This window comes from Emys orbicularis, chromosome 2 (assembly GCF_028017835.1).
Source record: "Emys orbicularis isolate rEmyOrb1 chromosome 2, rEmyOrb1.hap1, whole genome shotgun sequence".
In the NCBI taxonomy this organism is placed as follows: Eukaryota; Metazoa; Chordata; order Testudines; family Emydidae; genus Emys; species Emys orbicularis.
The window spans coordinates 105,902,598-105,929,052 of record NC_088684.1 but is presented as its reverse complement, the minus strand read 5'-3'; the positions used below and the strand labels follow the sequence as shown (position 1 = coordinate 105,929,052).

The following is a 26,455-nucleotide window of genomic DNA, read 5'->3' as shown; positions in this document are numbered from 1 at the left end:
AGGAAGCAGGATCCAGAAAGGGTCAGGGAGCTAGACTGTGAGCAGTAAGGAAAGCACTGCCAGGATCTTGTAAGATTAGGCTTTCCCTCTGGCAGTAAGTAGTAGAAGAGTTGCTGAATGCTGTTGTTCAAACTGGTTAAATAAAGTTGGAGGTGTAGGCAATAGGTGGGTTTTGAAGAGACCTGCAGGACCCTTAAAATAGTTAAGAAAAACAGCCAGGATTACCCGATATTCACAGGCAAATGGCCTGAGAGGAAACTTAGAGGGGTAAAAGGGCTGTATTAGGGACCTAGAGCCACCTGTCTATTCATGTACCATAGCATCTGAGGGCCTTCTGTCACCTGTTGTTGGTGTTCTCATCCTCTCCCTCCCAGAGGGAAAAACATGTGCAGTGGAGAGTCTTTATTATATATATATATATATATATATACACACACACACCCCTGTTGCTATGTGTTATGTAAGGCAGGGTCAAAGAAATGCACCTGGAGTGGAAAGGGGTAAAGTTTGTGATGGTACTTAGGTCTTGGACCACCCACAGAGAAAGTTCGGTCTCCCATGCCGACAAGGCTTTACTGTTATTGTTGAGCATTCCACTGGGCTGGAGGCGCAGATAACCAGTGTTGAACAAGGTATATGCCCAGGGAGGGGCAGGTTAGGATTTAGCTCGAAAGACAACTAAAATTGTCCCTAGTTCATATATTTGGCTATAGCAAGAAATTTAAAAGAGAGAGAGAGAGACAGTGTATGGAATACCAGGCTTTGATTCCACACAGTGGTTAAGCACATTGAAGTTAGTGAAAACATTCAAATGCTTAAAGTTAGGCATGTACTTAAATGAATTGCTGAGTCATGGCCTCAATTAGTATTTTTATGAGGATACTATCTACAGTAACATTTATAGAACTTCACCCTTTCTTCAGTCCTTCCTCCAAAGGAATAAATACCTCATTGCTCAAACTAACATTAGTGCCACTGTGGCAGGGTATTTTCTTTTTTAAAAAATAGTAATAACCAGCACATCCCTTCGTGGTGTTTGGTTGACGAGTTTTGTTTTTGTCTGGTTTGATATTAAGTTATGAACTAAAAATGTTTGCCATAGTCTTCCAAGAGCAGAACCTAAGACTGTCAGTTCAGAGAGAGAGAGAGAGAGAGAGAGAGAGAGAGAGAGAGAGAGAGAGTGTGTGTGTGTGTGTGTGTGTGTGTGTGTGTGTGTAGATAGATAGATAGATAGAGTTTGTATTATGCCCAAGGAGACACTGAGATTTTGTACATTGTTAAAAATCTGACATTAATCTGTAAAATGAAATGGGCAAAAAATAATTGTAATGAAAAAAGGGAGTCAAAATTGAATTGATCCAAACAGAAGAATCTTAGAAGAATGTTGTACTGATGGATGCACTCAGGGAAAAAGAGTTCATAGGTCTTAAGCACGGAACATTAGAACACAGTGCAGACACAACCCAACTGATCTCACTGTAGTGGGATTTTGCTGATTTGCACTAGCAAGCAGGAGACCCCTTGTGAATTACTGAATTATGAACTGAACAAATAAAGCATCGCAAACTCTGTAGGAAAAAAAACTGTAGATGAAGCAAATTTATATCTCTAGAGCCTGTACTTGAGATGGGGAAGGGAAACAACAGAAGTTAACAGGCTCTGCAGATAAACCTAGCTGGGTATCAAGTTACTTGATGAGGAAAAATGAGACTTCTAAATGGAATGGCCAGATAATAGCAGCTATCTCCGCCTTTGTGCCTATGTAAGGAAGATTTGTTCAGACTGGCTTCCCCTTGAGGTGCAAAACAGAAGTGGAGAGGGAGAATGAGACATTTGTGAAGCCATCAGAAAGACACAGCCATTTTGGTCTTCATGAGGCTAGGAGTAGTGAATAAGCCTTATTTTCACTCACCTAGTCTTTAACTCTATCTGCTAACTCATATGAAAACTACAAACTACTGTGCCTTCACTAGGATTTTATCTTGTGTTAGCTAACTCAAGTTAAGAACACACCTTTTTTCCCTAGTAAAGAGATGCCTCAACTGTCATTCAAGTTACATGCTCTTAAAGAATTTTTAATGTTTTGGAGAGGAGTTAGAGATACAGACCATATCTAACTACCCTACCTTTTTTCCTACTGTAATGTGTTAATATCCTAGTGGAGACAAGGCAGGTTGTAGTTTTAACATGTTAGATGGCTAAGGTCATCCCTGGGGAAGCCTAGGGTTTACCTTCACCAGCTAATCCGTTAGCTGCAGCTGTAGCCCTTAATGAAGATGCTACCTATGCAGATGGGAGAACTTCCCCTTTGATGTAGGCACTCCACCTCCCCGAAAGGCAGTAGGTACATTGATGGGAGACGCCCACCCTTCAACATAGTGCTGTCTACACTATGAGTTAGGTTGGTATGACTGTGTCACTCAGGGGTGTGGATTTTCCACACCCCTGAGCAATGTAATTATACGACATAAGTTTGTAATGTAGACCAGGGCTAGTACATTATCAAAACACACCCTTTTTCTCAGTGAAAACAAGGCCCCAAGGGGAAGGAGAGTTACAAGAGAAACTGCTGGTTAGCTGAAGGTTTGAATATCAGTTGCTTTCTAAAGTTCTGCAAATTGTGAGCTGTTTAGTGTCCACCCCTGCTCAAAGGTAGAAACAGGAAACATGTGCATATTGTAAAAAAACGTAGCCAAGGAAATAAGTACATAGGCCATGACCACTCATTCTACTCCCAGCAAAAAAATGTCTCTCTTGGAGCCTGAATCTTGCCTGACTGCATGGAAGTCATACTATTATGGTAATTTGTCTATTTTAGTAGTTTTAGATGTAATACTTCAATACTTATACATAGTTTGTAAAAATAAGCTTTAGTAATATGAGATCACAGCACAAAGCACTCTATTAAATCTTTGAGAAGTAAGGAAAGCACATTTTTGTACATATACAAAGTTTGCAGGATACTGAAATGTAGTTTAGCATGTTTCTACTGTAATCAAGTTTTTTGAAATATTTTCATTTTTGACAGTTCCTTGCACTTATATAAAGGCATAGGTAATAAGCTTTTTGGGTGGTACATAATGTATTTACAAGAAGTTTCATCTCAGTCTAAAGCTGATAAGGGTATTTTACTTTTGACAACCATAATATTTCTTAATTATTTTAGTTCAGAAGAGCTCATCTTCTCAGATTTATTATAAGCAGGATTTTAAAAATTATTTTCCCATGAAAACTTGTAGTACTTGATTCATTTCCACATATTTTGGAGAAGATGGAAAGGAGGTGGTGAATAAGCAGCACAGAAGTTGTAATTCAGTGGTTACTCTAATATAATTATTTACCAACAGTTTTTTTTTTTTTTTTTTTAAAGCTTTTTAATTTCACTTAAGTTTGGTAGTAGATGGATTTCTGTCATCATCTACCTCTAGTTCATCTACCACTTCCTGTAATTCATACTCCAGGTCACTATCTTGAGAAGGTGCAATGTCACCATCCAAAGAATCTTCACTATATTTGTCCAGCAGATATTTCTGTGGTGTGATATCATTCTCAAAGGGATCCCTTATTTTCTTCTTTTTCATTTTCTTTTGCTTTTGTATCTCAGCCAGCTGCATCTGCTGCTGTTCTGCCCACCCAATGCCTTCTGTGTCCTTCACCTTTTTCATTTTTTTGTACTCCATTATTTGCTTATTGAGCACTTCATGATCGATCCCAAAAAGATTAGCTGGGATGGACGAAGCTGCCATGTCAGAAGATGATGCAGAAGACTTTGATTCACTGCGAAAAGAAAAGTATTTTTTAAGAGGCACATAGTAAACTGTACTATAAAACTTTAAGGCACAATGACCTTTACTAAGCTTCTTTATCAAGCGATCATCGTGTGAAATCAGAGGGAAACAGAGAAGCCTTTTTAAACTCTCAGATTCCAAGCCCAGAAGGGACCATTGTGATTATCTAGTCCAGCAGTTCTCAAACATCATTACACCACGACCCCCTTCTGATAACAAAAATTACTACACTACCCCAGGAGGGGGGACCGAAGCCTGAGCCCACCCAAGCCCTGCCGCACCGGGCAGTGGAGGCCAAAGCCCAAGGGCTTCAGCTCCGGGTGGGGGGCCTGTAACCTGAGCCCCGCTGCCCAGGGCTCAAGCCCTCTAGCTTTAGCTTCAGCCCCAAGCAGTTGGGCTCAGGCTTTGGCTTCAGCCCTGGGTCCCAGCAAGTCTAACACCGGTCTTGGCAAACCCATTAAAATGGGGTCGCAACCCACTTTGGGGTCCCAAACCATAGTTTGAGAACCCTGATCTAGTCTGACCTGTATAATACAGGCCACAGGACTTCCCCAAAATAATTCCTAGAGCAGATCTTTTAGAAAAACATCCAAACTTGATCTGAAAATTGTCAGTTATAGATAGGGCCTTACCAAATTCATGGCCATGAAAAATACATCATGGACTGTGAAAGCTGGTCTTTTGTGCACTTTTAGATTTCACAGGGGAGACCAGTGTTTCTCAAATGGGGGTCCTGACCCAAAAGGGAATTGCAGGGAGGTTACAAGGTTATTTTAGGGGGGATCACAGTATTGCCACCCTTATTCTGTGCTGACTTCAGAGTTGAGCAGCCAGAGAGCGGCAGCTGTTGGCTGAGCGACATCTCTGAAGGCAGCAACCCACCAGCAGCAGCACAGAAGTAAGGGTGGCCATACCATACCATGCCATCCTTACTTCTGTGCTGCTGTTGGTCGTGGCTCTGCCTTCAGAGCTGGGCTCCTGGCCAGCAGCCACTGCTTTCCAGCTGCCCAGCTCTGAAGGCAGTGCCGCTGCCAGCAGCATCGCAGAAGTAAGGGTAGCAGTACCACAACCCCCCCTACAATAACCTTGCGACACCCCCCCCCCACCCCATTTTGGGTCAGAACCCCTACAATTACAACACCATGAAATTGCAGATTTAAATAGCTGAAATCATGAAATGGATTATTTTAAAATTCCTATGACCATGAAATTGACCAAAATGGACTGTGAATTTGATAAGGCCCTAGTTATAGAGAATCCACCATGACCCTTGGTTAATTGTTCAATGGTTAATTGCTCTCACCATTAAAAATTTACACCTTATTTCCAGTCTGAAAATACGGTTTCAATAGCACTCAGCCTGGTATCACCATCATTCTAAATAGTTTGTTCAGTTCAGTTCCTCAAGGGATTAGAATTTATTTATATTTTTTACCATCTTCAGAGAAAAATTCAAGACTCAGGGCTTGTCTACATGAGGAAATATACTGGTACAACTATACTGCTTATTCCAGAATAAGACTGTCCACAGGGGCAGTTATATTGGTATAACTAGAGCAATATAATTATATCAGTAAACTTGGCAGATGAGCCCTCTGACTTAGCATTACCGCTATATAAAACAAATCCTACTGTGAAGGGGAAAGAGTGATGCAGATATCAGTTACTTTACAACTTTTTAGGGCTTCAAGTATTATGGAAATTAGCATGTTATAAATACTTAAAATTTTGGGATCTAAAGTGACATGTCCTTCAATATACTGTAAAATTTAGTACAGAAGTCTCCCTAGTCCAGGGGTCGGCAACCTATGGCACGCGTGCCAAAGACGGCACACGAGCTGATTTTTAATGGCACGCAGTGCTGCCTGCCGGGGTCCCGCTCAGCCCGCTGCCGAACCCCGGCAGCGGGCTGAGCCGGACCCCGGCAGGCAGCAGCGTGCCATTAAAAATCCTGCCCGACCCAGCCCGCTCTTCTCCGCCCCCCGCCTACTGCTCTCTCTCTGGCAGGGGCAGAAGCAAGTTTGGTCCTGCCGGCTGCTGCTGTAGGGCAGGCTCCACCGGCAGCCAAGCTTCCCCCTCCCCCGCCTCTTCCCCCAACGTGCTGCATTGAGCCCCGCCTCCTCTCCCTCCCTGCCGCTGATGGCCCTTGCGAGGGAGGGGAGAAGAGCAGCCCCAGCGCCCTCGCTCCTCAGACCAGTAAGGAGGCGGAGAAGAGGCAGGGGGAAGGAGGGTAGGAGCGGGGTGTATCCCTCCAGCCCCCTGCCGTGAGCCACTCAGGGGGCTGGGAGCACCCCCCGATCCCAGCCCACCCCCCCAGCCCTCTGCCCTGATCTCTGCACCTCCCTTGCACCCCAGCCCCCTGCATCCCCCCCACCTGCACCCTCCACACATACCCAGCCCCCTCACACCCCATGCCCTGACTCCTGCACCCCCTCACATGCCCCCAGCCCTCTGCCCTGACTCCTGCACCCTCCACACATCCTCAGCCCCCCCCATATCCCCTGCCCTGACTCTTGCACCCCCCACATCCCCACCCCGAGCACCAGGTTGGCAGTGGGCTGAGCGGGGCCGGCGGCTGGGACCCCAGCTGGCAAGGGGCCGGCAGCCAGAACCCCAGACCAGCAGCGGGCTGAGTGGGGCTGGCAGCCGGGACCCTGGCTGGCAGGAGCTAGCGGACGGAACCCCAGACCGGCAGCGAGCTGAGCCATTCGGCCCGCTGCTGGTCTGGGGTGCCGGCCCTGCTCAGCCTGCTGCCGGTCTGGGGTCCTGGCCCTGCTCAGCCCGCTGCCGGTCTGGGGTTCTGGCTGTCGGCCCCTTGCCAGCTGGGGTCCCAGCCGCCGGCCCCGCTCAGCCCGCTGCCAACCTGGGGTTCCGGCTGCCGGCCCCGCTCAGCCCGCTGCCAGCCTAGGTGAACAGAACCCCAGGCTGGCAGTGGGCTGAGCAGGCGGGCGGCTTAAGATCAGCATTTTAATTTAATTTTAAATGAAGCTTCTTAAACATTTTGAAAACCTTGTTTACTTTACGTACAACAGTAGTTTAGTTATATTATATATAGACTTATAGAGAGAGACCTTCTAAAAAACGTTAAAATGTATTACCGGCACGTGAAACCTAAAATTAAAGTGAATAAATGAAGACTCAGCACACCACTTCTGAAAGGTTGCCGACCCCTGCCCTAGTCTAAGACATAGGTCATGAGCCAATGGGCGAAGACTGCACTTCTCTAGAACCTACCATCCAGGAAACTCAAAGCATAGGCGCAGACTCCGTGGGTGCTGCGGGGCTGGAGCACCCACGGGGAAAAATTAGCGGGTGCTCCACACCCACCAGCAGCCAAGCTTCCCCGGCCCCCACCCCCTCCTAGCCTCCTCCTCCCCCGAGCGCGTCGTGTCCCCCCCACTCCTCCCCCTCCCAGCGCTTCTCGACAGCCTCCTAAGAGCTGTTTGGCGGCATTTAGGACTTTCCGGGAGGGAGGGGAAGGAGTGGGAATGTGGCACGCTTGGGAGAGGAGGCAGTAAAGAGGCGGGACAGGGGTGGGGACTTGGGGAAAGAGGGTGGAATTGGGGTGGGGCCAAGGTCAAGCACCCATAGGGCAGAGGGCAAGTCAGCACCTATGGCTCGAAACCTACAGCCTGTAAATTACTGAAACAAAAACATTTGACTTATGGTTACTGACTTTCTGCACATAGATATTGCCTTCAGAAGCACCATGCTCTGCAGAAGAGCATATTGTAGATTGGGATAACAGAAAATGCCGAGATCACCAACTGAGCAGAAAGTTGCTGGTTTTTAAATCCACGCAGTTAACCCAAAAATAGTGAGCTGCATGTTGCTCTTCATGGTCCTACATGTGACTCTGTCCCAAATACTACTCCAATCATTTTCCACTGCCACACTAAGGTCCATACATCTAAATTAAATACATTTTCCCTTGCAGTACTTGTGACCTATGCACTGGAGCACCGTGCTAGCACACAAGAACCAGAAGGCAAAAGAAACTATGAAATAAATGTCCACATGGAGTGAAATGCACAAGGAATCCAAAGCATAAAGAGCAAGATGTAAATGTAGGTTTTAAAATTGTTTTCGGTGTTAATAATCCAAGGGGTAAGCGAGGTAAGGATGGCTCTTTACAGAATATCTGTGGTATTTTGGTATCACGTGGCGGCTCCAATCAGTAGGTGGGGCTCATTGTGCTAGACACTGTAAATACAAAGTAAAACACTGTCCCCTACATTTTGTTTTTTTTATGGGTGGGTTTTTGTTATAACTGACTACTCAATATCCCTTTACATTTATATATGGTAGTCAGTCACTCTTTTGAAAGGCAAGATGTCTACATAAGGATTTCTTTAAACTGCGCTAACTTTTCCTTTGTCTTTTTTCATAACTCCATTATACTAAATTCTTAAGATGCTAACAATTAGATACCACAATAGTGGCTAGAGATAAATACAAAATAGACACACAGCATAATTATTTTCTGTATCTTTAAATAAATATTCTTTCCATTTTTAATCGGATATCCATAAATTAAAATACTTGTTGCAAAATTTCATTTAATAAACAACAAAAAACAAAAAACCTACCTAAAGTCGTTTTCAGCCAAAGTGTCTTTTTCTTCTTGAGGTCCAAAATCAGCAATTGCCAATAACCTATTAATCTGTAAACAATTGAAAAAATAGAAAACATATATCCACTATTAAATCTATTCTGTTTACATTCATAAAGGAAACAAGTCAGAATGAGACAGTGAACAGGTCTGTTTCTTTTACATATGAGTAACATAGCTGCCTCCCTCTGGGTTTCTGGAAAGTATCCATTTCAAAATGGTCTGTATTTTCAATAAAAGTCATCCACTTAATTTACAAGGCCTCTCAATAAATACTATGAAATGTACTGTAGGGAATAATCTGCCACTAGACTTGGGATGGAGTAGATGTTCTAACAGAGATAGTGAAGACCTAACTTATCAGTCTATGGAATTGCCAGGAAGTACATACCTTATTGGTATTCAATTTCACACCAAATTGAATATTTAATTAGTGGACTACTGTGACTTTCAAGGGTTTGGCATATATTTGATGTGGACTGGAGAGAGAATTTAGTTTTTGATTAATTAAGAATTCCTCATGTTAGGTTAGATTTCACTTTATTCTTGTAAATTCTTCCCTTTACCAATGTACATATACTTCAAATTTTCTGTCACTCTCTTCCCCCTTTTGGAAATTGTCTGGCCCAATCTTGTATGTAAGAGATTTAATTTAAAAAGAAAAAAACACCACCACCACCACTCCACAACTACTTAAAGAGATCAGTCTGTCCAGGACTGTAAATCTCTAGTGCGTTATAGTTGTGAAAGTTTTACCAAATGTAAGGTTTTGTAATAATCCTTTTCTGTCAATTTTTTTCCTCATCAGTCTTTTATTCCTTTTGTGTTTTCCTTGTATTAGGAGGTGAAAGTAACAGTCTCTCTCCCCTCTTATAAGATTTAAAGTTTCCTCTACTGGGGGTTGGTGTCTGGTTTTTAATTTATTTGAAGTACAGATTGCATATAAAAATTGACTTGAAAGTTGGGTCCTGTAGTAGAGATTTAAAGCTTCTTCTGGATGTTCTGATAATCACTGTTAGGTTTCTGAGAAATCCTTGTGTTACTTCTGGAAAGATGAAGGAATTATATCTGCAGGCTGGGACAGAGGACTAAACAACCCTAAATCGAGCATTAATGTGCCTAAACTTTGCCTGTTGGTGGTGGGGTAGAAAGGCACTTTCACTGTGGTGGCGTATGCTAACAAAAAACATTTTCTGGATTTATCACTACCTTTGGGTATGTCTGCACTGCAGCTGGCTTTGTCCTTCCAGCCCAGGTAGACAGACTCAAGTGAGAATGCTAAAAACAGCAGTGTGAAAGTTGTGCCATGGGTGGCGGGTCAGGCTAGCCACCTGAGTCCACCAAGCCCACCCAGCCCATTGGGTCCGAGCTGCTGCCTATGCAGCCATGTTCACATTTATTTTTAGCGTGCTAGCTCAAGTTAAGCTAGTGCAAGTCTGTCTACCTGGGCTGGGAGGCACAATTGCAGTTGCAATGTAGACCCCCCCTCACTGACCAGAGGAAATTCAGCTGTTCACTTCGTATTCCTAGTGCATTGGTGAGAAATGAAACACTCGCTGCCTCTTCCAAGGTTGCTAGTTGTGCAGTGGATGCTCTTGTGACTCTGATACTCATAATTATGTAACCGGATAGTAACAGCTCTGTGTCTAACAGTCTGCTAATTTAGGTCACAGGACCTCATGAATTAGCTCAATTTTTAATGTTGTTATCCTCTAGTTCAATTCATTCTTCAAAGGACTCCAGAGTATCACTGTGCTCTCTAATTCGTGGGAATCTCACAATCCTAATATTACCTCCTCTCATGCTCAATAATAATGAATTCCTAGAAGACATTACTATTCTAAAAGTACTTCCACTAGTATGCAAGCCTGCTACCTTTAGCTAGATATTATCCTCCATATACAATATCTCTGTTTCTCTCCATTAGATTCCAGCGCCTTTTACAAAAAAATAACAGTTGAACCAGCTGCAATGCAGTTAGCCAGCTGGTCACCATCATCACTGCTCTGCTTCCTTTTTGGCATAAGGTTATAAAGACCGTAGTTTCCTGTCTTTCATTTGAGGTTATTTAATGTATCTCTCTCCTGGATTAACCTATCTATCTTCCGGAAGCATCTTTAGACAGTGTTCTTCTCTTCAGAAGTTTTTATAGATAAAGTCAACAAAACTAATGAAAAAGATAGCTCTACTTTCCACTGTCCCCAAAGTATCAAAATAATTGGGGACCCTTATCAAAACATTGAAAAGCTTGTTGTCAGAGACGGGGAATTGGTTTTCAATATAAATTATTTTCCAGATCTAGTGAGCAACTATGTGTCTACTTAAACATTACACCTATTAAGCCTTCCATGTTCTTCTTACATGTCTGTTCCAAAACACACTGCAACATGTGATATTTACACGCTGAGTCAGCGATTGTATCTTACCTCTTTTATAGCTGCAGCTTCTTTGTCTTTAACAAACACGATTGGAGGAACAGTTCTCAGGACCTGATTGGTAATCAAAAGATGTCTGGAAAAAATAAAATGTCCCCAGATATGAGCAATTGTACAGCATCTTTAAGACAGATGCAATATTTGTTAAATAAAAATGCAACAAACACATTGTGAAGCATGGGTACTGTTTGCAAAGTTTATAGGGTATCAGTTCAGATGACAAATTCTAGTATTTCAAAGGACTATACTATAGATTAATGGTCTGTAGCATTCTGCTACTAGAAAAAGAATTTCTCAAGTCCAAGTTAGGTCTAGTTTGTTGGATAAGGATGTAAGCTATAGGACATCTACTGAAGCAAAGACTACAGTGATGTTACTGAATAACTCAGTGAAGTGTGTACACGAAGATGTGACATAGTAGGGCAGCTGGAGTATTTTCTAGGGCTCCCACATACACAGGATTTTCTCTATATGCAAAAAAGTTACACAGTCTAAATTACTTTTTTTAAACTTGAAAAAATTAATCCCTTTCTTCACAGCTAAAAGGTTTACAGGAATATACAGAAATAATACACTGACTTACAGAAAAAACTCAGTGAATGAGAAAAGGACAGGCAGGCAGTTGCAGCTCCCTGATTTTCTGTCTTGCGCAGTTCCAGCCCTGGCCGCACTGTAGTTTATAGCAGCCCCAAGCTACTACCTTTTACAAGCTAACAATTAGCAAAGTGAAATGGCACTCCAGCCACACCCTACTCAGCAGACCTGGGTGGAAGAGCTGCATATGCTAGCTATACATGGGTTGAAAGCACCCCACGAGGGGAATTTTCAGCTGGCCAGATATGGCCAGTATGCGGCCCATCTGTGTGCCTCATCAAGGGAGATAATCTGGCCCAAAATATCTAGAAGTGCAGATGTCCAACATCCTGATCCAAAGTATTCTAATGAAAGTCACATTCATGATTTGTAAAAATACCTTAATTTCTCTTCAGAAATTCTTAATAGACAAAGTGACTATTTATGAAGCAGAGTGATTGTTTACAAAACTTTACAGCACACAACAGTACCTTATACGTGGGGCACTTTTCTGTAAAATACTTTCAATACGATCCTCCTCCTCTGCACTTTCAGCAGGGTTCCAGTACACACGACATGCTGAAAAGTCTGGTGACAGGGATACCTGTAAAATGCAAAGATTTTTATTAGGGCTGTCGATTAACTGCAGTTAACTTACGTGATTAACTCAAAAAAAAATCGTGATTAAAAAAATTAATCGTGATTAATCGCAGGTTTAATTGCACTGTTAAACAATAGAATACCAATTGAAATTTATTAAATATTTTGGATGTTTTTCTACATTTTCAAATATATTGTAGTCTGTGTTGTAATTGAAATCAGTGTATATTATTTTTTATTACAAATATTTGCATTGTAAAAATAAAAGAAATAGTATTTTTCAATTGACCTCATACAAGTACTGTAGTGCAATCTTTGTTGTAAAAGTACAACTTACAAATGTAGATTTTGTTGTTGTTGCATAACTGCCCTCAAAAACAAAACAATGTAAAACTTCAGAGCCTACAAGTCCACTCAGTCCTACTTCATGTTCAGCCAATCACTAAGACAAACAAGTTTGTTTACATTTACTGGAGATAATGCTGCCTGCTTCTTATTTACAATGTCACCAGAAAGCGAGAACAGGCATTTGCATGGCACTTTTGTAGCCGGCATTGCACGGTATTTACATGCTAGATATGCTAGACATTCATATGCCCCTTCATGCTTCAGCCACCATTCCAGAGGACATGCTTTCATGCTGATGACGCTCATTAAAAAAATAATGCATTAATTAAATTTGTGACTGAACTCCTTGGGGGAGAATTGTATTTCCCCTGCTCTGTTTTATCTGCATTCTGCCATATATTTCATGTTATAGCCGTCTCGGATGATGACCCAGCACATGTTGTTTATTTTAAGAACACTTTCACTGCAGATTTGACAAAATGCAAAGGAGGTACCAATGTGAGATTTCTAAAGATAGCTACAGCACTCAACCCAAGGTTTAAGAATCTGAAGTGCCTTTCAAAATCGGAGAGGGACGAGGTGTGGAGCATGCTTTCAGAAGTCTTAAAAGAGCAACACTCCGACGCGTAAACTACAAAACCCGAACCACCAAAAAAGAACATCAGCCTTCTGCTGGTGGCCTCTGACTCAGATAATGAAAATGAACACACATCGGTCCGCACTGCTTTGGATTGTTATTGAGCAGAACTCGTCATCAGCCTGGACACATGTCCCCTGGAATGGTGGTTGAAGCATAAAGGGACATATGAATCTTTAGCGCATCTGGCATGTAAATATCTTGCGATGCTGGCTACAGCAGTGCCATGAGAACTCTTGTTCTCTCTTTCAGGTGACATTGTAAAAAAGAAGTGGGCAGCATTATCTCCTGCAAATACAAACAAGTTTGTTTACCTGAGCAATTGCCTGAACAAGAAGTAGGACTGAGTGGACTTGCAGGCTCTAAAATTTTACATGGTTTTATTTTTTAATGTAGTTTTTTTGTACATAAGTGCAACTTCCATGATAAAGAGATTGCACTACAGTACTTGTATTAGGTGAACTGAAAAATACTATTTCTTTTGTTTTTTTACAGTGCAAATACTTGTAAACAAAAATAAATATAAAGTGAGCATTGTACAGTTTGTATTCTGTGTTGTAATTGAAATCAATATATTTGAAAATGTAGAAAACATCCAAAAATATTTAAATAGATGGTATTCTCTTATTGTTTAACCGTGCGGTTAATCTGTTTAATCGCTTGACAGCCTTAATTTTTATAAATACATGTAGTAAAGCATTCAGACTTGAGGAAAAAGCAATTATGCAATGATCCAAAACTGAGAGCAAGGGTAGAGGAAGAGGGTGACCCCAAAGATCTAGGAACAAAATCATTCAATAAACGTACGAGCAAATTCTATTTCTTTTATTTATCATTTTACAGTGCAAATATTTGTAATAAAAATATAAAGTGAGCACCGTACACGTATTCTGTGTTGTAATTGAAATCAATATTTGAAAATATGAAAAACATCCAAAAATTTTTAAATGGTATTTTATTATTATTTAACAGGGATTAATCACTTGATTAATTGCAATTTTTTTAATCGCTCAACAGCTCTAATTGTTGCATTTCCAAGCATCCTGACTACAACACATTTGTAGTTATATCTTAATATTCAATAACACAAGTTTGTAATGGCCTAATAAAAAAACCTTGCAAAATAAAATTATTATATCAATATTGAAGTCTCTCCCCTACAGATTCCTATCTGTGTGAGAGCCCAGTCTTCAATAAGAGCACAATGGTCTCTTCCTTCATTACACAACAGCAGGGGGAGCATCTTCCAGGAAAGAGAAGGCCCATCCAAACTGGCCAGAAGGAACCACAATACATTTCATCAAGTCCACAGCGGATGGTATTTCTGCAATGTGCACACATCTTCAGCTGACTCGGGGAACAAAAAATGAGTTCAAGATTCAAACTCCAATTCTTCATCTGGCACTAGGAAGCACTATTGCGGCCAACTTAAGTGTAGTTCTCTTTAAATAAATAAATAAATAAATAAATAAAAAAGACTGCACACACAAACCTTAAGCTTCTAGGATATTATGACATTTTACTGGTCAAGCACTATAAAGAATGTATTTGTGGGCTGGGGGTGAGTGTTTTTAGTCTCTGCATAAATCTCTTAAGGAAAGGGAGAGTGTGATGGGTTCCCCCCTGGGGTGCCACCTGGAACTGGGGTACCACTGAGCCTCCTGACCCACCAGCATGGGCTCCCTGTCACACTGTATTGCTGTGACAAGCTGCAAAGCCCTCTAGCCTGTACTTTCACCAGCCTTCATACAGATAAGGCCACACCCAGCTGCAGTTACATGCAGGCTCTCTGTCCAGCCCCTGCAATGAACCAACAATAGAAAGGCTACAGCTAAGGCAGCTCCCCAGGCCCGCACCCCCCTCTGGAGTATAAATCCAAAGTTATATCGTCTTGCGCTGCACAGGGAACTGTATAGAGTAAGCTCTTAAAGTTTGCCCCCTCCCTCAATATGCAACAGCCTCTGCCCCTTGAGCTAAGATTCCCATACTTACTCCAACTCACTGGTTTAGATACAGCAAAATCACGTTTATTAACTACAAAAGATAGATTTTATGTGATTATAAGGGATAGCAAAGAGATCAGTGCAGATTAGCAAATAAACAAAAAACGCAAACTAAGCCTAATATACTAGATTAGATTGGATATGAATTAGCTGATTCTCACCCTAAGATATGATACAAGCAGGCTGCAGATTCTTAAGGGGCAAGCTGCACTTGCTTTACAGCTTGGGATCCCCAGGTGTTTCATTCACAGGCTGGAAATCCCTTTAGCCTGGATCCAGCACTTCTCCCTGTTCAGTCTTTGTGCCTCAGGTGTTTCCATGAGTCTTTTTATGTGGGGAGTGAAGAACACCAGATGATGTCTCTCCCTGCCTTATATAGCTTTTGCATATGGTAGAAACCCTTTGTTTCAAAGCTTGGTTCCCAGACCAGTCTGTGGAAAAATACTGACATCCCAAGATGGAGTCCAGCATCATGTGGTCTGATCACGTGTCCTTGTAGAGTCATAGCAGCCATTACTCACAGGCCTTTGGAGTGTTCTCAGGAAGGCTCATCACCAGTGGGAGATCAACTTCTCCTACGGCCTATAGATTTTTCCTAATAGCCCATTGCCCTGAATAGGCCCTTCCCCACTCACTATCTAGACTGAAAGCATCTTGTCTAGTGGGCGTTACCCAGGTGTAACTACATTTGAAATAGTTATAGTGAATATTCATAACTTCAGATACAAAAATGATATATGCATACATACAGGATAATCATATTCAGAAAATCATAACTTTTCCAATGACACTTCACATGACTTATCTTGCATAAAACACATCATAATTATGTCAATCATATCATAATAATATCACAATAAAGACTATGGGGTGCAGTGTCAGAGAGATCAACTGCCTATAGTGAATTATGGACTAGTACTGATAGGATCCATCCTGTTTTCCTAACTAGAAATCTGATGGCCATAGTACAGGACCATGAGAGCTGCAATGAAGCGTAGTGATAAACACAGAACCCTCAAATATGAATCAAGGGCAAATGTTAAGATTTTTCAGAGATCACTCTTTTACACACACACACACACACACACACACACACACACACACGGCCCATCCCTGTGGAAGACAGAATCAGCATGAGACTTGCTGTAATGTGCTAATATCAGTAATTACTTATAGTTATATCAGGAGAAAAAGCATGTTATGAGAGCCTCTCTCTCAAATTTTGTAACTGCAAAACCCCCCAGAGATTCAGAAAACCATTTAGGAACACAGAAATTCCCACACTAGAGCAGACCTAAGGCCCATCTAGTCTAGTATCTTGTCTCCGACACTGGCCAGTATGAGATGCTTCAGAGAAAGGTGTAAAAAAAAATCGCACAATACACAGATGTGGGATAGTCCCACTTGGTCTCATCCTGATCTCTAATAGAGGTTGGTTTAAGCCCTGACACATGAGGTTTAATCCCCTTCCAAATTAGTTTTGATCATTAATTATGACAACTCTGTATATTGTTGTTCTTCGTATACAGGTCCAACCCCTTTTTTAATCTTGCTTAGCATCAAAGTAATGTTATTAGCTTGGCCTTTTTGAACTAGGGCCGTGTCTACATTACAGAATTCTAACTATGTCAGTCAGGGGTGTGAAGAGGTGTGATCCCTGATTGACACATCCGTGACAACAAAAGTCTCTAGTATAGATGCAGTTATACCAACAAAACTCTGCTTTTGGTGGTGTGACATGGCCAGAAAGGGTTAAGCAACTCGCAGGATAAATGACCCAGATTTAACCCTTAGAAACATGTTAGAAAAGTAGATAAATGGTCATTAGAAAACCTATATTGTTAGAGAATTAGAGGAGATACTAATTGTATATGTTTACTTATATCTTGTTAGATGTTAGCCATGTAAACAGACAATTCCTGTCTATTACTATAGCTATTGATTTAGAGATCGAAAGGGAATATTAACAGTTAGATGGATCTTAGGTGAAATAATGTCATTGTCTATGTCTCTTTGAAGTTTGTCGAAAATTGTATATGAACTGCTCAATGGATAATTACCTTATGTTAATCCATGTAGTTAATTACCGGTGATGCTTAGGAAATAGAAGGTTACTTCAAATGCCTATTGTTCACCCAGGACTGTATGGTCAAAAGGCTGCCAGAAAACTGTATAAAAACCCTTGGGACCTGATCCTTTCATCTCAGATCTGCTTGATGCTTTATGCAGGGGAAGCTTAAGTCGTAAGACTGAGATCTCCAGTCCCACTTGGATCACCCTGGATAAGAACATTGGACTGAATCTATGGACTAATTCTAAGTACTCTTTGCAACTCCAAAGCTCACCATCTCTACTATGAAACTGATCTCAGAACTGTACTCATGTCTGTATGTATACTGTTCTTTTAACCAATTCGCTCTCTTTTTAAAAAAATACATTTTAGTTTAGTTAAGAATTAGCTGTAAGCGTGTATTTGGGTAAGATCTGAAATATTCATTAACTTGGGAGGTAATGTGTCTGATCCTTTGGGATTGGTAGAACTTTCTTATATGATTAAGATTTTAAGTAATCCTCATCATATTTGACTTGGGTGTCTGTGTGGAAGCCCAAGGCTGGGTTGCTATAAGGGAACTGTGTTTTGGCTTCTGTGCAACCAGTAAGGTATTGTAGAAGCTGTTTTGTGCTGGCTTGGTAAATCTAAGTATTGGAATATCCACCAGCTTTGGGGATTGTCTGCCCCATTCTTTGGGGTTTGCCCTAATTGAGTAACCTCAGTGTGGGCCCCCCTGGAAACCCAGTCACAGCCGGTATAAACTGTCCCCCACTGGGACAGGCATCATACATGGGCATAGCTACACTGGCAAGTATTCCTAATATAGACATGGCCTAAGGCCCTGATCGTGCATTGTGATCCTTGCAGGCAAACTGCTGTGCCCCCACTGAGCCCCATGGAAGACCGTGAGGTGCTGCATGGTACAGCAGTCCACCTGCATAGATCAGAATAGAGGGCTGGCATCTAAAAGTTGTTTTTGAATATCGCATTATCTTGTTCCACAACTTAGTCAAAGTGATTTCACATGAACTATGGCTTTTGTACTTGCCTTGGTGAGTTCCAGCTTGAGGTCACAAACCTCTTGACTGACTTCACAGGTGCACATCAAGTCTGTCACAGCTTTATACAAGAGGATATTTAGGACCTTTTTGCGTATGCTGTCTTCTTTCCTAGTTTTCTGCTGAGTAGCCTTTAGTATAGTGGCCAACTTGGATGGCTTATACACCTTTAAAAACAAAAACATTAACTAAGAAATAGTCTAGACAAACGTACAACAGTTTTTTGTAATTCTACTACTTTTCAATTTTATCAGCAAAGAAGTGTGATCTTAAAGTATTATATTCAAGATTTATTTTCTCATTTATTTTGTAGCGTCTTTAATTTAGCCATCTATAAAGCTCAGTAAATCTGTGTTCTAAAATGGAGTGGACATAATCAGGAAAATTATTTTTAATAAAAACTAATTTTTTTTAGTTTGCTTTTCAAATTGTACTTTGCATAAAACCTAAAGGGTCAGATTTTGCAATATGGCATGCCTTAGGAAAACTTTAAGCATGGAACATGCTGTTTATGAACTTTAAATGTAAACAGAACTAGATTATGAAAAATCAAAAGTAGAGTATTTTGAACGGGGGGGAGGGGGGACGACGACGGGGACAAAGACATCACTTCCCGCAGCTCCCATTGGCTGGGAATGGCGAACCGCGGCCACAGGGAGCTGAGGGGCTTCATGCCTGCTGACGCTCCAAGTAACCAAACGTCCCAACCCACCAGTGGCTTACCCTGGCGGGCCAGAAGCCAAAGTTTTCCAACCCCTGAAATATAGGGTCGGCTTATGAAAGGGTCATACGGTTTTTGCTATTTTTACCTATCCATTTTGGGGGGTCGGCTTATAAACGAACAGGCTAATGAACGAGTATATACGGTAATTACAATCTGAAGGTTGCTACAGAATGAGTATCACAGGTCACTTTCTTGTGGATATCAAGAGCCCAGATGGCAAACTCGCCCTTGTTTGTAAGGGAGACAGGGTAGGTGAGGTAATATCTTTTATTGGACCAACTTCTGTTGGTGGAAGCTTTTGAGCTACACAGTGCTTCCTTACTCAGACCTGAAGAAGAGTGGAGTGTTTGAGCTACGTTTATAAGCCTATGTGCTGAAGACCAGGGCCACAGATCCAGCAAACTCTTCACATGCTTAACTTTATGCAATTTGAAAAGTCCCCACTGATTTAAATAAGTCTACTCATACACATTTGCAAGATTGCAGCCTAGGACTGAATATGTCTAGAGATAAGGCAGGCAAGTCTAGTGAGGATAGCTTCACCTTACAGGCAGAACAGGAGGTTATGTTGAGATATTGATAGTTTTATATATATGGTTTTGTAATTTCATAGGTATAGATATATCCCCTTGTAGGCCCCAAATCAAATCAAGCCAACAGAAAGGAATATAGACGCTCGAGCACCAAGGACAAGCTAATTAAAACTATCCTCCCTGTATCTCTATGTAAAAAGCTACAAGGACAACTTGCTAATTGTACTAGCACATCCATGGACAAAGAGTCTGTTCGAGGAGGTGATAAGAGTTGTTGTAAAAACAACTGTGCTCTGGAATTGGTCTTGCAGAAATCCCTTAACCCCTTTGTTTATTATCCTGCTTGTTTTCTACTATTGTATCAAAGAAGTTAAATAGATTGATGGAAGTCTGTCACATCTGGAGAACAGAATTGTAAAATAAAGATGTCAGGAAGAGGAGGTATAAAACGTAAGTGTAAGATGTGACTTAAAGATACAGAATGAATGTGAATGAATGCATGTGATGCAAATAAATAATTAGCAAATCAAAGGTGCCAGCCTAAGAGTTATAACTGTGATATCCCATGGCCGAAGAACGCGTAGCACAGAGATAACCGGATGACCCCACAGGGCAAGCCAGAATCCACCCAAGCGCCCCCCCAGATGGAGGGCTGAAGACTCGAAGAACAAGATAACACTCAGCAGTCAGGGATGTGCCATCTGCTGATTGATTATCACTTCAAACAAACATCAGCATGATGAAGCGATTCCCATAGACTTGTATAAGGACAAAATCCTATAAGAACAGAACCAACTACTCAGGGACTTTGAGTCTGGTTCTGCAACCACCCTCCAGGAGCATCGGATGCGCATCTGACAAGGACTTGGCTCCACCCTCGTGTGCAGGCTACCTGGCCAGTACACTGCCATGAGCAACCTCTAAGCTGGTAACTATAACAACTCTACAGAACTTGTATGAATGAGTGTGTGAATGAATAAGGAATGGTAGTGAAATAATATTGAATTGCATATCCTGATTTCTCGCTCTCTCTCTCTGTATTTATAATAAACACGGCATTTTGCCTTATCCCTCTTAGAAGATCCGGTTGGTATTATTTTATTAGTATAACAGTTACATACAACAAAACTTTTAGTGACTACCAGGCTAAAAAGTGAAATTTTTTAGTGAGCCTCGGGCAAGAAAATCCAAGCAACTTGGTGAAAATGCTTGCAGATACTGTGGTTAGCATTATAAAAAACAAAACAAACAGGACGATAAACTCCAAAAACTTGAAACTAACAAAAAGTGTGCTAAACTTAAACCAAACCAACTTTTTCTGCAGCATCCTTTCCTCTATTCTTATATTATGCCTAATTTAGGTCCCAGTTTCTGCTGTCAGAGCTGCAATTCAATGGCATTATTTGTGTGTGTAAAATTACTCATGTGCATAAGTGTTTGCAGGATCGGAACCTAAGACTAAACTCCTTAGGACAGAAATTTGTCTTCCTAGGTCTGTAGAGAATCAGGCACATTTACGGTGTTAAAACAATACTGCTCTATGTATTCTATAGATAACTAGATTGCTAGTCTTCATTTTTAAAATTCTGATGTTTCTTGGTAGTAAATAAATGCACTGAAAATTTGCACTTACCAGATGAGACCCCACTGTAGGACTGTCATACCAAAACTTCTTTCTTTTCAAAAGAGAAAAAAAAAATTACTTTTTAAAAACTGTAAAGAAATATTAGGTATACGTGTGTATGAAAGTGCCATTCTACTCTGAAAAAACACCTTCATAAGTAAAATGGCATTAAAGGAATCTTAGTTTCTCAATGACATTGCATCAAGTGTGCTCAGTATACAAACTGTTTTACTTTAGTAAGCCCTGGTCTACTCTACGGGGTTAGGTTGAATTTAGCCGCGTTAGGTCGATTTTATAATGAATGTGTCTACACAAGCAGCCCCATTCCATCGACCTAAAGGGCTCTTAAAATCGACTTCTGTACTCCTCCCCAGCGAGGGGAATAGCGCTAAAATCAACCTTGCTGGGTCAAATTTGGGGTAGTGCAGACGCAATTCAATGTTACTGGCCTCCAAGAGCTATCCCAGAATGCTCCAATGTGACTGCTCTGGACAGCACTTTCAACTCCGATGCACTAGCCAGGTACACAGGAAAAGCCCCAGGAACTTTTGAATTTCATTTCCTGTTCGGTCAGCGTGGCGAGCTCAGCAGCACAGGTGACCATGCAGTCCCCCCAGAATCGCAAACGAGCTCCAGCGTGGAGCGAATGGGAGACACTGGATCTGATTGCTGTATGGGGAGAAGAATCTGTGCAGGCAGAACTCCGATCAAAAAGAAGAAATGCTAATATATATGCCAAAATCGCACAGGGCATGATGGACAGAGGCTACAACAGGGACACACAGCAGTGCCGCATGAAAGTTAAGGAGCTCAAGGCAAGCCTACCAAAAGACAAAGGAGGCAAACGGTCGTTCCGGGTCAGAGCCCCATAATGCCGCTTCTATGATCAGCTGCATGGCATTCTGGGGGGGGACCCTACCACTACCCCACCATTGTCCGTGGACACTTGCAAGGGGGGAGTTTCACGCAACAGGGAGGAGGATTTTGTGGATGAGGAAGAGGAGGAGGAGAATGCGCAGCAGGCAAGCGGTGAATCCGTTCTCCCCAGCAGCCAGGACCTTTTCATCACCCTGAAGCCAATAACCTCCCAAGGCGGGATCCCCGACTCTGAAGGTGGAGAAGGCGCCTCTGGTGCACATTTGTAACTACAGTACAGGGTTTAAAAGAATAGTGTTTAATGTTTGATTTGCCCATAAGACTTGGGATGCATTCGTGGCCAGTACAGCTACTAGAAAAGTCTGTTAACGTGTCTGGTGATGGAGCGGGAATCCTTCAGGGATATCTCCATGAAGCTCTCCTGGAGATACTCTAAAAGCCTTTGCAGAAAGTTTCTGGGGAGGGCTGCCTTATTTCGTCCTCCACGGTAGGACACTTTACCACGCCAAGCCAGTAGCAAGTAGTCTGGAATCATTACAGCACAAAGCATGGCAGCGAATGGTCCTGGATTTTGGTTGCATTCAAGCAACATTCGGTTTGTATCTTTCTGTATTAGCCTCAGGAGAATGATATCATTCATGGTCACCTGGCTGAAATAGGGGAATTTTTGTAAGGGAACAGTAAAAGGTCATGCTGGGCTGTTTGCGCTTGGCTAAAAGGGATCATCCCTGAGAACAGCCATGCGGCAGAGGGAGGGGAAGGGATCGTCCCAGAGAATAGCCACGCGGTGGGGTGGGGGGAGGTGTGTGCTGCACATCCACCTGAAAACCGCAGCCCCTCCTTTTAAATGGCAAACCCAACCGGCATTGCTTGCTATGGGAAAGGAGGGCACTGCAGTTTGAAACCATTCCCACATGTTATGAAGGCCTTAGAAGCCAATCCCACGAACCCTTTGGCTTACCATGGCTGCCTGAAAACCGAATTCTGTGGCCCAGCCGTGTGTGATGTGTCACCATACCGAAAGGCGCTCAATATAAAAGGCAAAATGTGACCTTGTACCTAAAGCACATGTGCGGTCTGCTGTGAATTGCTTGATTCACTGTGAAAGAGTCTCCCTTTTGTTCTCAGAAATGTATCATCTTAAATTTTACTCTCCCTTTTTATCCCCCTGCAGGTGCAAATGTTTCTATGCTCCCCCTATCATCTCCATCCCTGAGGTTATTGAAGTTTAGAAGGTGAAAAAAACGCACTCGCGATTACATGTTTTCCAAGCTCATGCAGTCCTCCCGCGGAGGCATTCAATGGCAGAGTCCAGGAAAGCATTAAGTAAGCGCGATGAGAAGAGGCAGGATGCGATGCTGAGGCTAATGGGGGAGCAAACGGACATGCTCAGGCGTCTGGTGGAGCTGCAGGAAAGCCAACAAGAGCACAGACCGCCGCTGCATCCACTGTATAACCGCTTGCCCTCCTCCCCAAGTTCCAGATCCTCCTCACCCAGACGCTCCACTCCAGAGGATGGCCCAAGCAACAGAAGGCTGTCATTCAAACAGTTTTGATTTGTAGTGTGGCTACAATAAGCAATGTGGCCTTATCCTTCCCACCTCCCCCCACCTGGGCTACCTTGTCAGTTATCTCACTTTTTTTTTTAAATTAATAAAGAAAGAATGCATGGTTTCAAAACAATAGTGACTTTATTTCCTTTGCCAGCTGTGATCGAAGGGGGGAGGGTGGTTGGCTTACAGGGAATTAAAATCAACAAAGGGGGCGGGTTTGCATCAAGGAGAAACACACACAACTCTCACAGGGTAGCCTGGCCAGTCAAGAAACTGGTTTTCAAAGCCTCTCTGATGCGCAGCGCGCCCTGCTGTTCTCTTCTAATCGCCCTGGTGTCTAGCTGCTCAAAATCGGCCGCCAGGCGATTTGCCTCAACGCCCCACCCCGCCATAAACGTCTCCCCCTTACTCTCACAGATATTATGGAGCACACAGCAAGCAGCAATAACAATGGGAATATTGGTTGCGCTGAGGTCTAACTTAGTCAGCAAACAGCGCCAGCAAGCTTTTAAACGTCCAAAGGCACATTCTACCACCATTCTGCACTTGCTCAGCCTATGTTGAACTGCTCCTTACTACTGTCCAGGCTGCCTGTGTATGGCTTCATGAGCCATGGGAGCAAGGGGTAGGCTGGGTCTCCAAGGATAACTATTGGCATTTCAACATCCCCCACAGTAATTTTCTTGTCTGGGAAGTAAGTCCCTTCTTTCAGCTGTTCAAACAGCCCGGAGTTCCTTAAGATGCGTGCATCATGCACTTTTCCCGGCAATCCCACGTTGATGTCGGTGAAACGTCCCTTGTGATCCACCAGTGCTTGCAGCACCATTGAGAAGTACCCCTTGCGGTTTACGGACTGGTTGGCAAGGTGGTCCAGTGCCAAGATAGGGATATGCGTTCTGTTTATCGCCCCACCACAGTTAGGGAACCCCATTGCAGCAAAGCCATCCACTATGAGCTGCACATTTCCCAGAGTCACTACCCTTGATAGCAGAATGTCAGTGACTGCATTGGCTACTTGAACCACAGCAGTCCCCACAGTAGATTTGCCCACTCTAAATTGATTCCCGACTGACCAGTAGCAGTCAGGCATTGCAAGCTTCCACAGGGCTATAGCCACTCGCTTCTCAACTGTCAGGGCAGCTCTCATCTTGGTATTCCCACGCTTCAGGGCAGGGGAAAGCAACTCACAGTTCCAGGAAAGTGGCCTTACCCATGCAAAAGTTTCGCAGCCACTGGGAATCATCCCATACCTGCAACACTATGCAGTCCCACTAGTCTGTGCTTGTTTGCCGGGCCCAGAATCGGCGTTCCACTGTATCAACCAGCCCCACTGCCGCCATGATGTCCCAATTGACACATCCCATGCTTTTAGGAATGTCTGTGTCCATGTCCTCCTCACAATCATCCTCATGCTGCGGTCTCTTAGCCACGTTCTGCACATACTGCAGTATAACGCGTGAGGTGTTTACAATGCTCACAACAGCAGCGGTGAGCTGAGTGGGCTCCATGCTTGACATGCTATGGCATCTGCACAGGTAACCCAGGAAAAAAGGCGCAAAATGATTGTCTGCAGTTGCTTTCAGGGAGGGAGGGGAGACTGACGACATGTACCCAAAACCACCACAACAATGTTTTTGCCCTATCAGGCACTGGGAGCTTAACCCAGAATTCCAATAGGCAGCGGAGTCTGCGGGAACTGTGGGATAGCTGCCCACAGTGCACCGCTCCATAGGGTGACCAGACAGCAAGTATGAAAAATCGGGACAGGGGGTGGGGGGATAATAGGAGCCTATATAAGGAAAAGACCCAAAAATCGGAACTGTCCCAATAAAATCGGGACATCTGGTCACCCTACCTCTCCATGAGTCGATGCTAATCACGGTAGTGAGGACGCACTCCGCCGATTTAATGCGCTTAGTGGAGACAGAGTCGACTGTATAAAATCGATTTCTAAAGATCGACTTCTATAAAATCAACCTAATTTCATAGTGTAGACATACCCTTAGTGAGGCAAGCAAATAGCAACAACATATGTAGAGACCCCATGGGGGGGGGGAGGGGAAGGAGAGGGGAACGGAAGGAACCTAAAGTATCTTTACAAATAAATTTAATCTGGGACCACAACTATTAAAATGTCTTATTATGGCTACTGCAGGATCATTAGATTTAAGGTGGTTTGACTTACCTCCATGTGCATTTCCATGCACTTGGTTTGGGGATAATTACAAAACATCCCTATAATGTATTTTGCCCTAAATTACCAATCCCCTCAATCTTTACTCCCCTTTAGTATCGTTTTTGTCTGAGAATACTTATAGTTTGGGAGTTTAGCAGTATACATACTGTAGATTAAGTGACTTTTACTGCAAATACCTAGGGCTAGGAGGAAGTCAGCACTTCATTCTCTATTGAAGTTTTGAAAGACACAACATACGGGAACCAGCCAGCCCCCTGGGGCAGTGTGCTCAAGCCAGGACAATCTGCACGAGGAAGATTTTCTTTTAAGTCTCATTGCAAAACGGCTCAAGTGTAAACAACATAAAGCGGTTTCTTCCGAGCAGAGGGGAGATAATTCATAAAACGTCTTCATATTAACCAAGAAGCGTCCCTCCACACAGCTGGAAGGGGGCGCCAGTGTAGACACAAGCGCTCAGCCATAGGCTCGGAGGCTGCTGGTGCTGCAAACCGTGGCAGCAGTTTTCAGGGCAAGGCAGGCGCTCCCCAGCCGCGGGGAGGTTGCTGCCCGGGGAGGCCCGTGCTCCGCGGCCCTGGGGGAAGGGAGCTCCCAGGGGCTGGCCAGCGCGGGTCGGGCCGGGAACTTACTTGGTTTTCGAGGCGAATTTCTTGAGCAGGTTCTTGGAGCCGCAGAGGGCGGCGGACCCGTGCAGGGCCCGGCCCCGGGAGCCGCCCGGCAGCAGAGCGCCCGCGCCGGCCTCCGCCCCGCCGCCGCGCGCAGCGCTCCGCCGCTGGGCCCCGCCGGGTGCAATCGCTCGGAGCTGGCGCCATCGGGGCCCCCGGCCGGCCCGCGAGCCCCACAT

At 43.2% G+C, this 26,455-nt stretch overlaps 1 protein-coding gene across 1 annotated transcript; it reads right to left on the bottom strand.

Annotated features, from left to right (window-relative positions):
- Positions 1–2,858: 2,858 nt before the first annotated feature.
- Positions 2,859–26,455, bottom strand: RBFA (ribosome binding factor A). Its single transcript, XM_065398978.1, has 7 exons — positions 26,241–26,455; positions 20,998–21,040; positions 18,098–18,274; positions 11,900–12,012; positions 10,827–10,911; positions 8,378–8,451; positions 2,859–3,777 (listed from the first exon to the last, which is right to left on the bottom strand). Exons 1-7 carry the CDS (start codon positions 26,453–26,455, stop codon positions 3,381–3,383), a joined length of 1,104 nt encoding a protein of 367 aa, XP_065255050.1. The 3' UTR covers positions 2,859–3,380.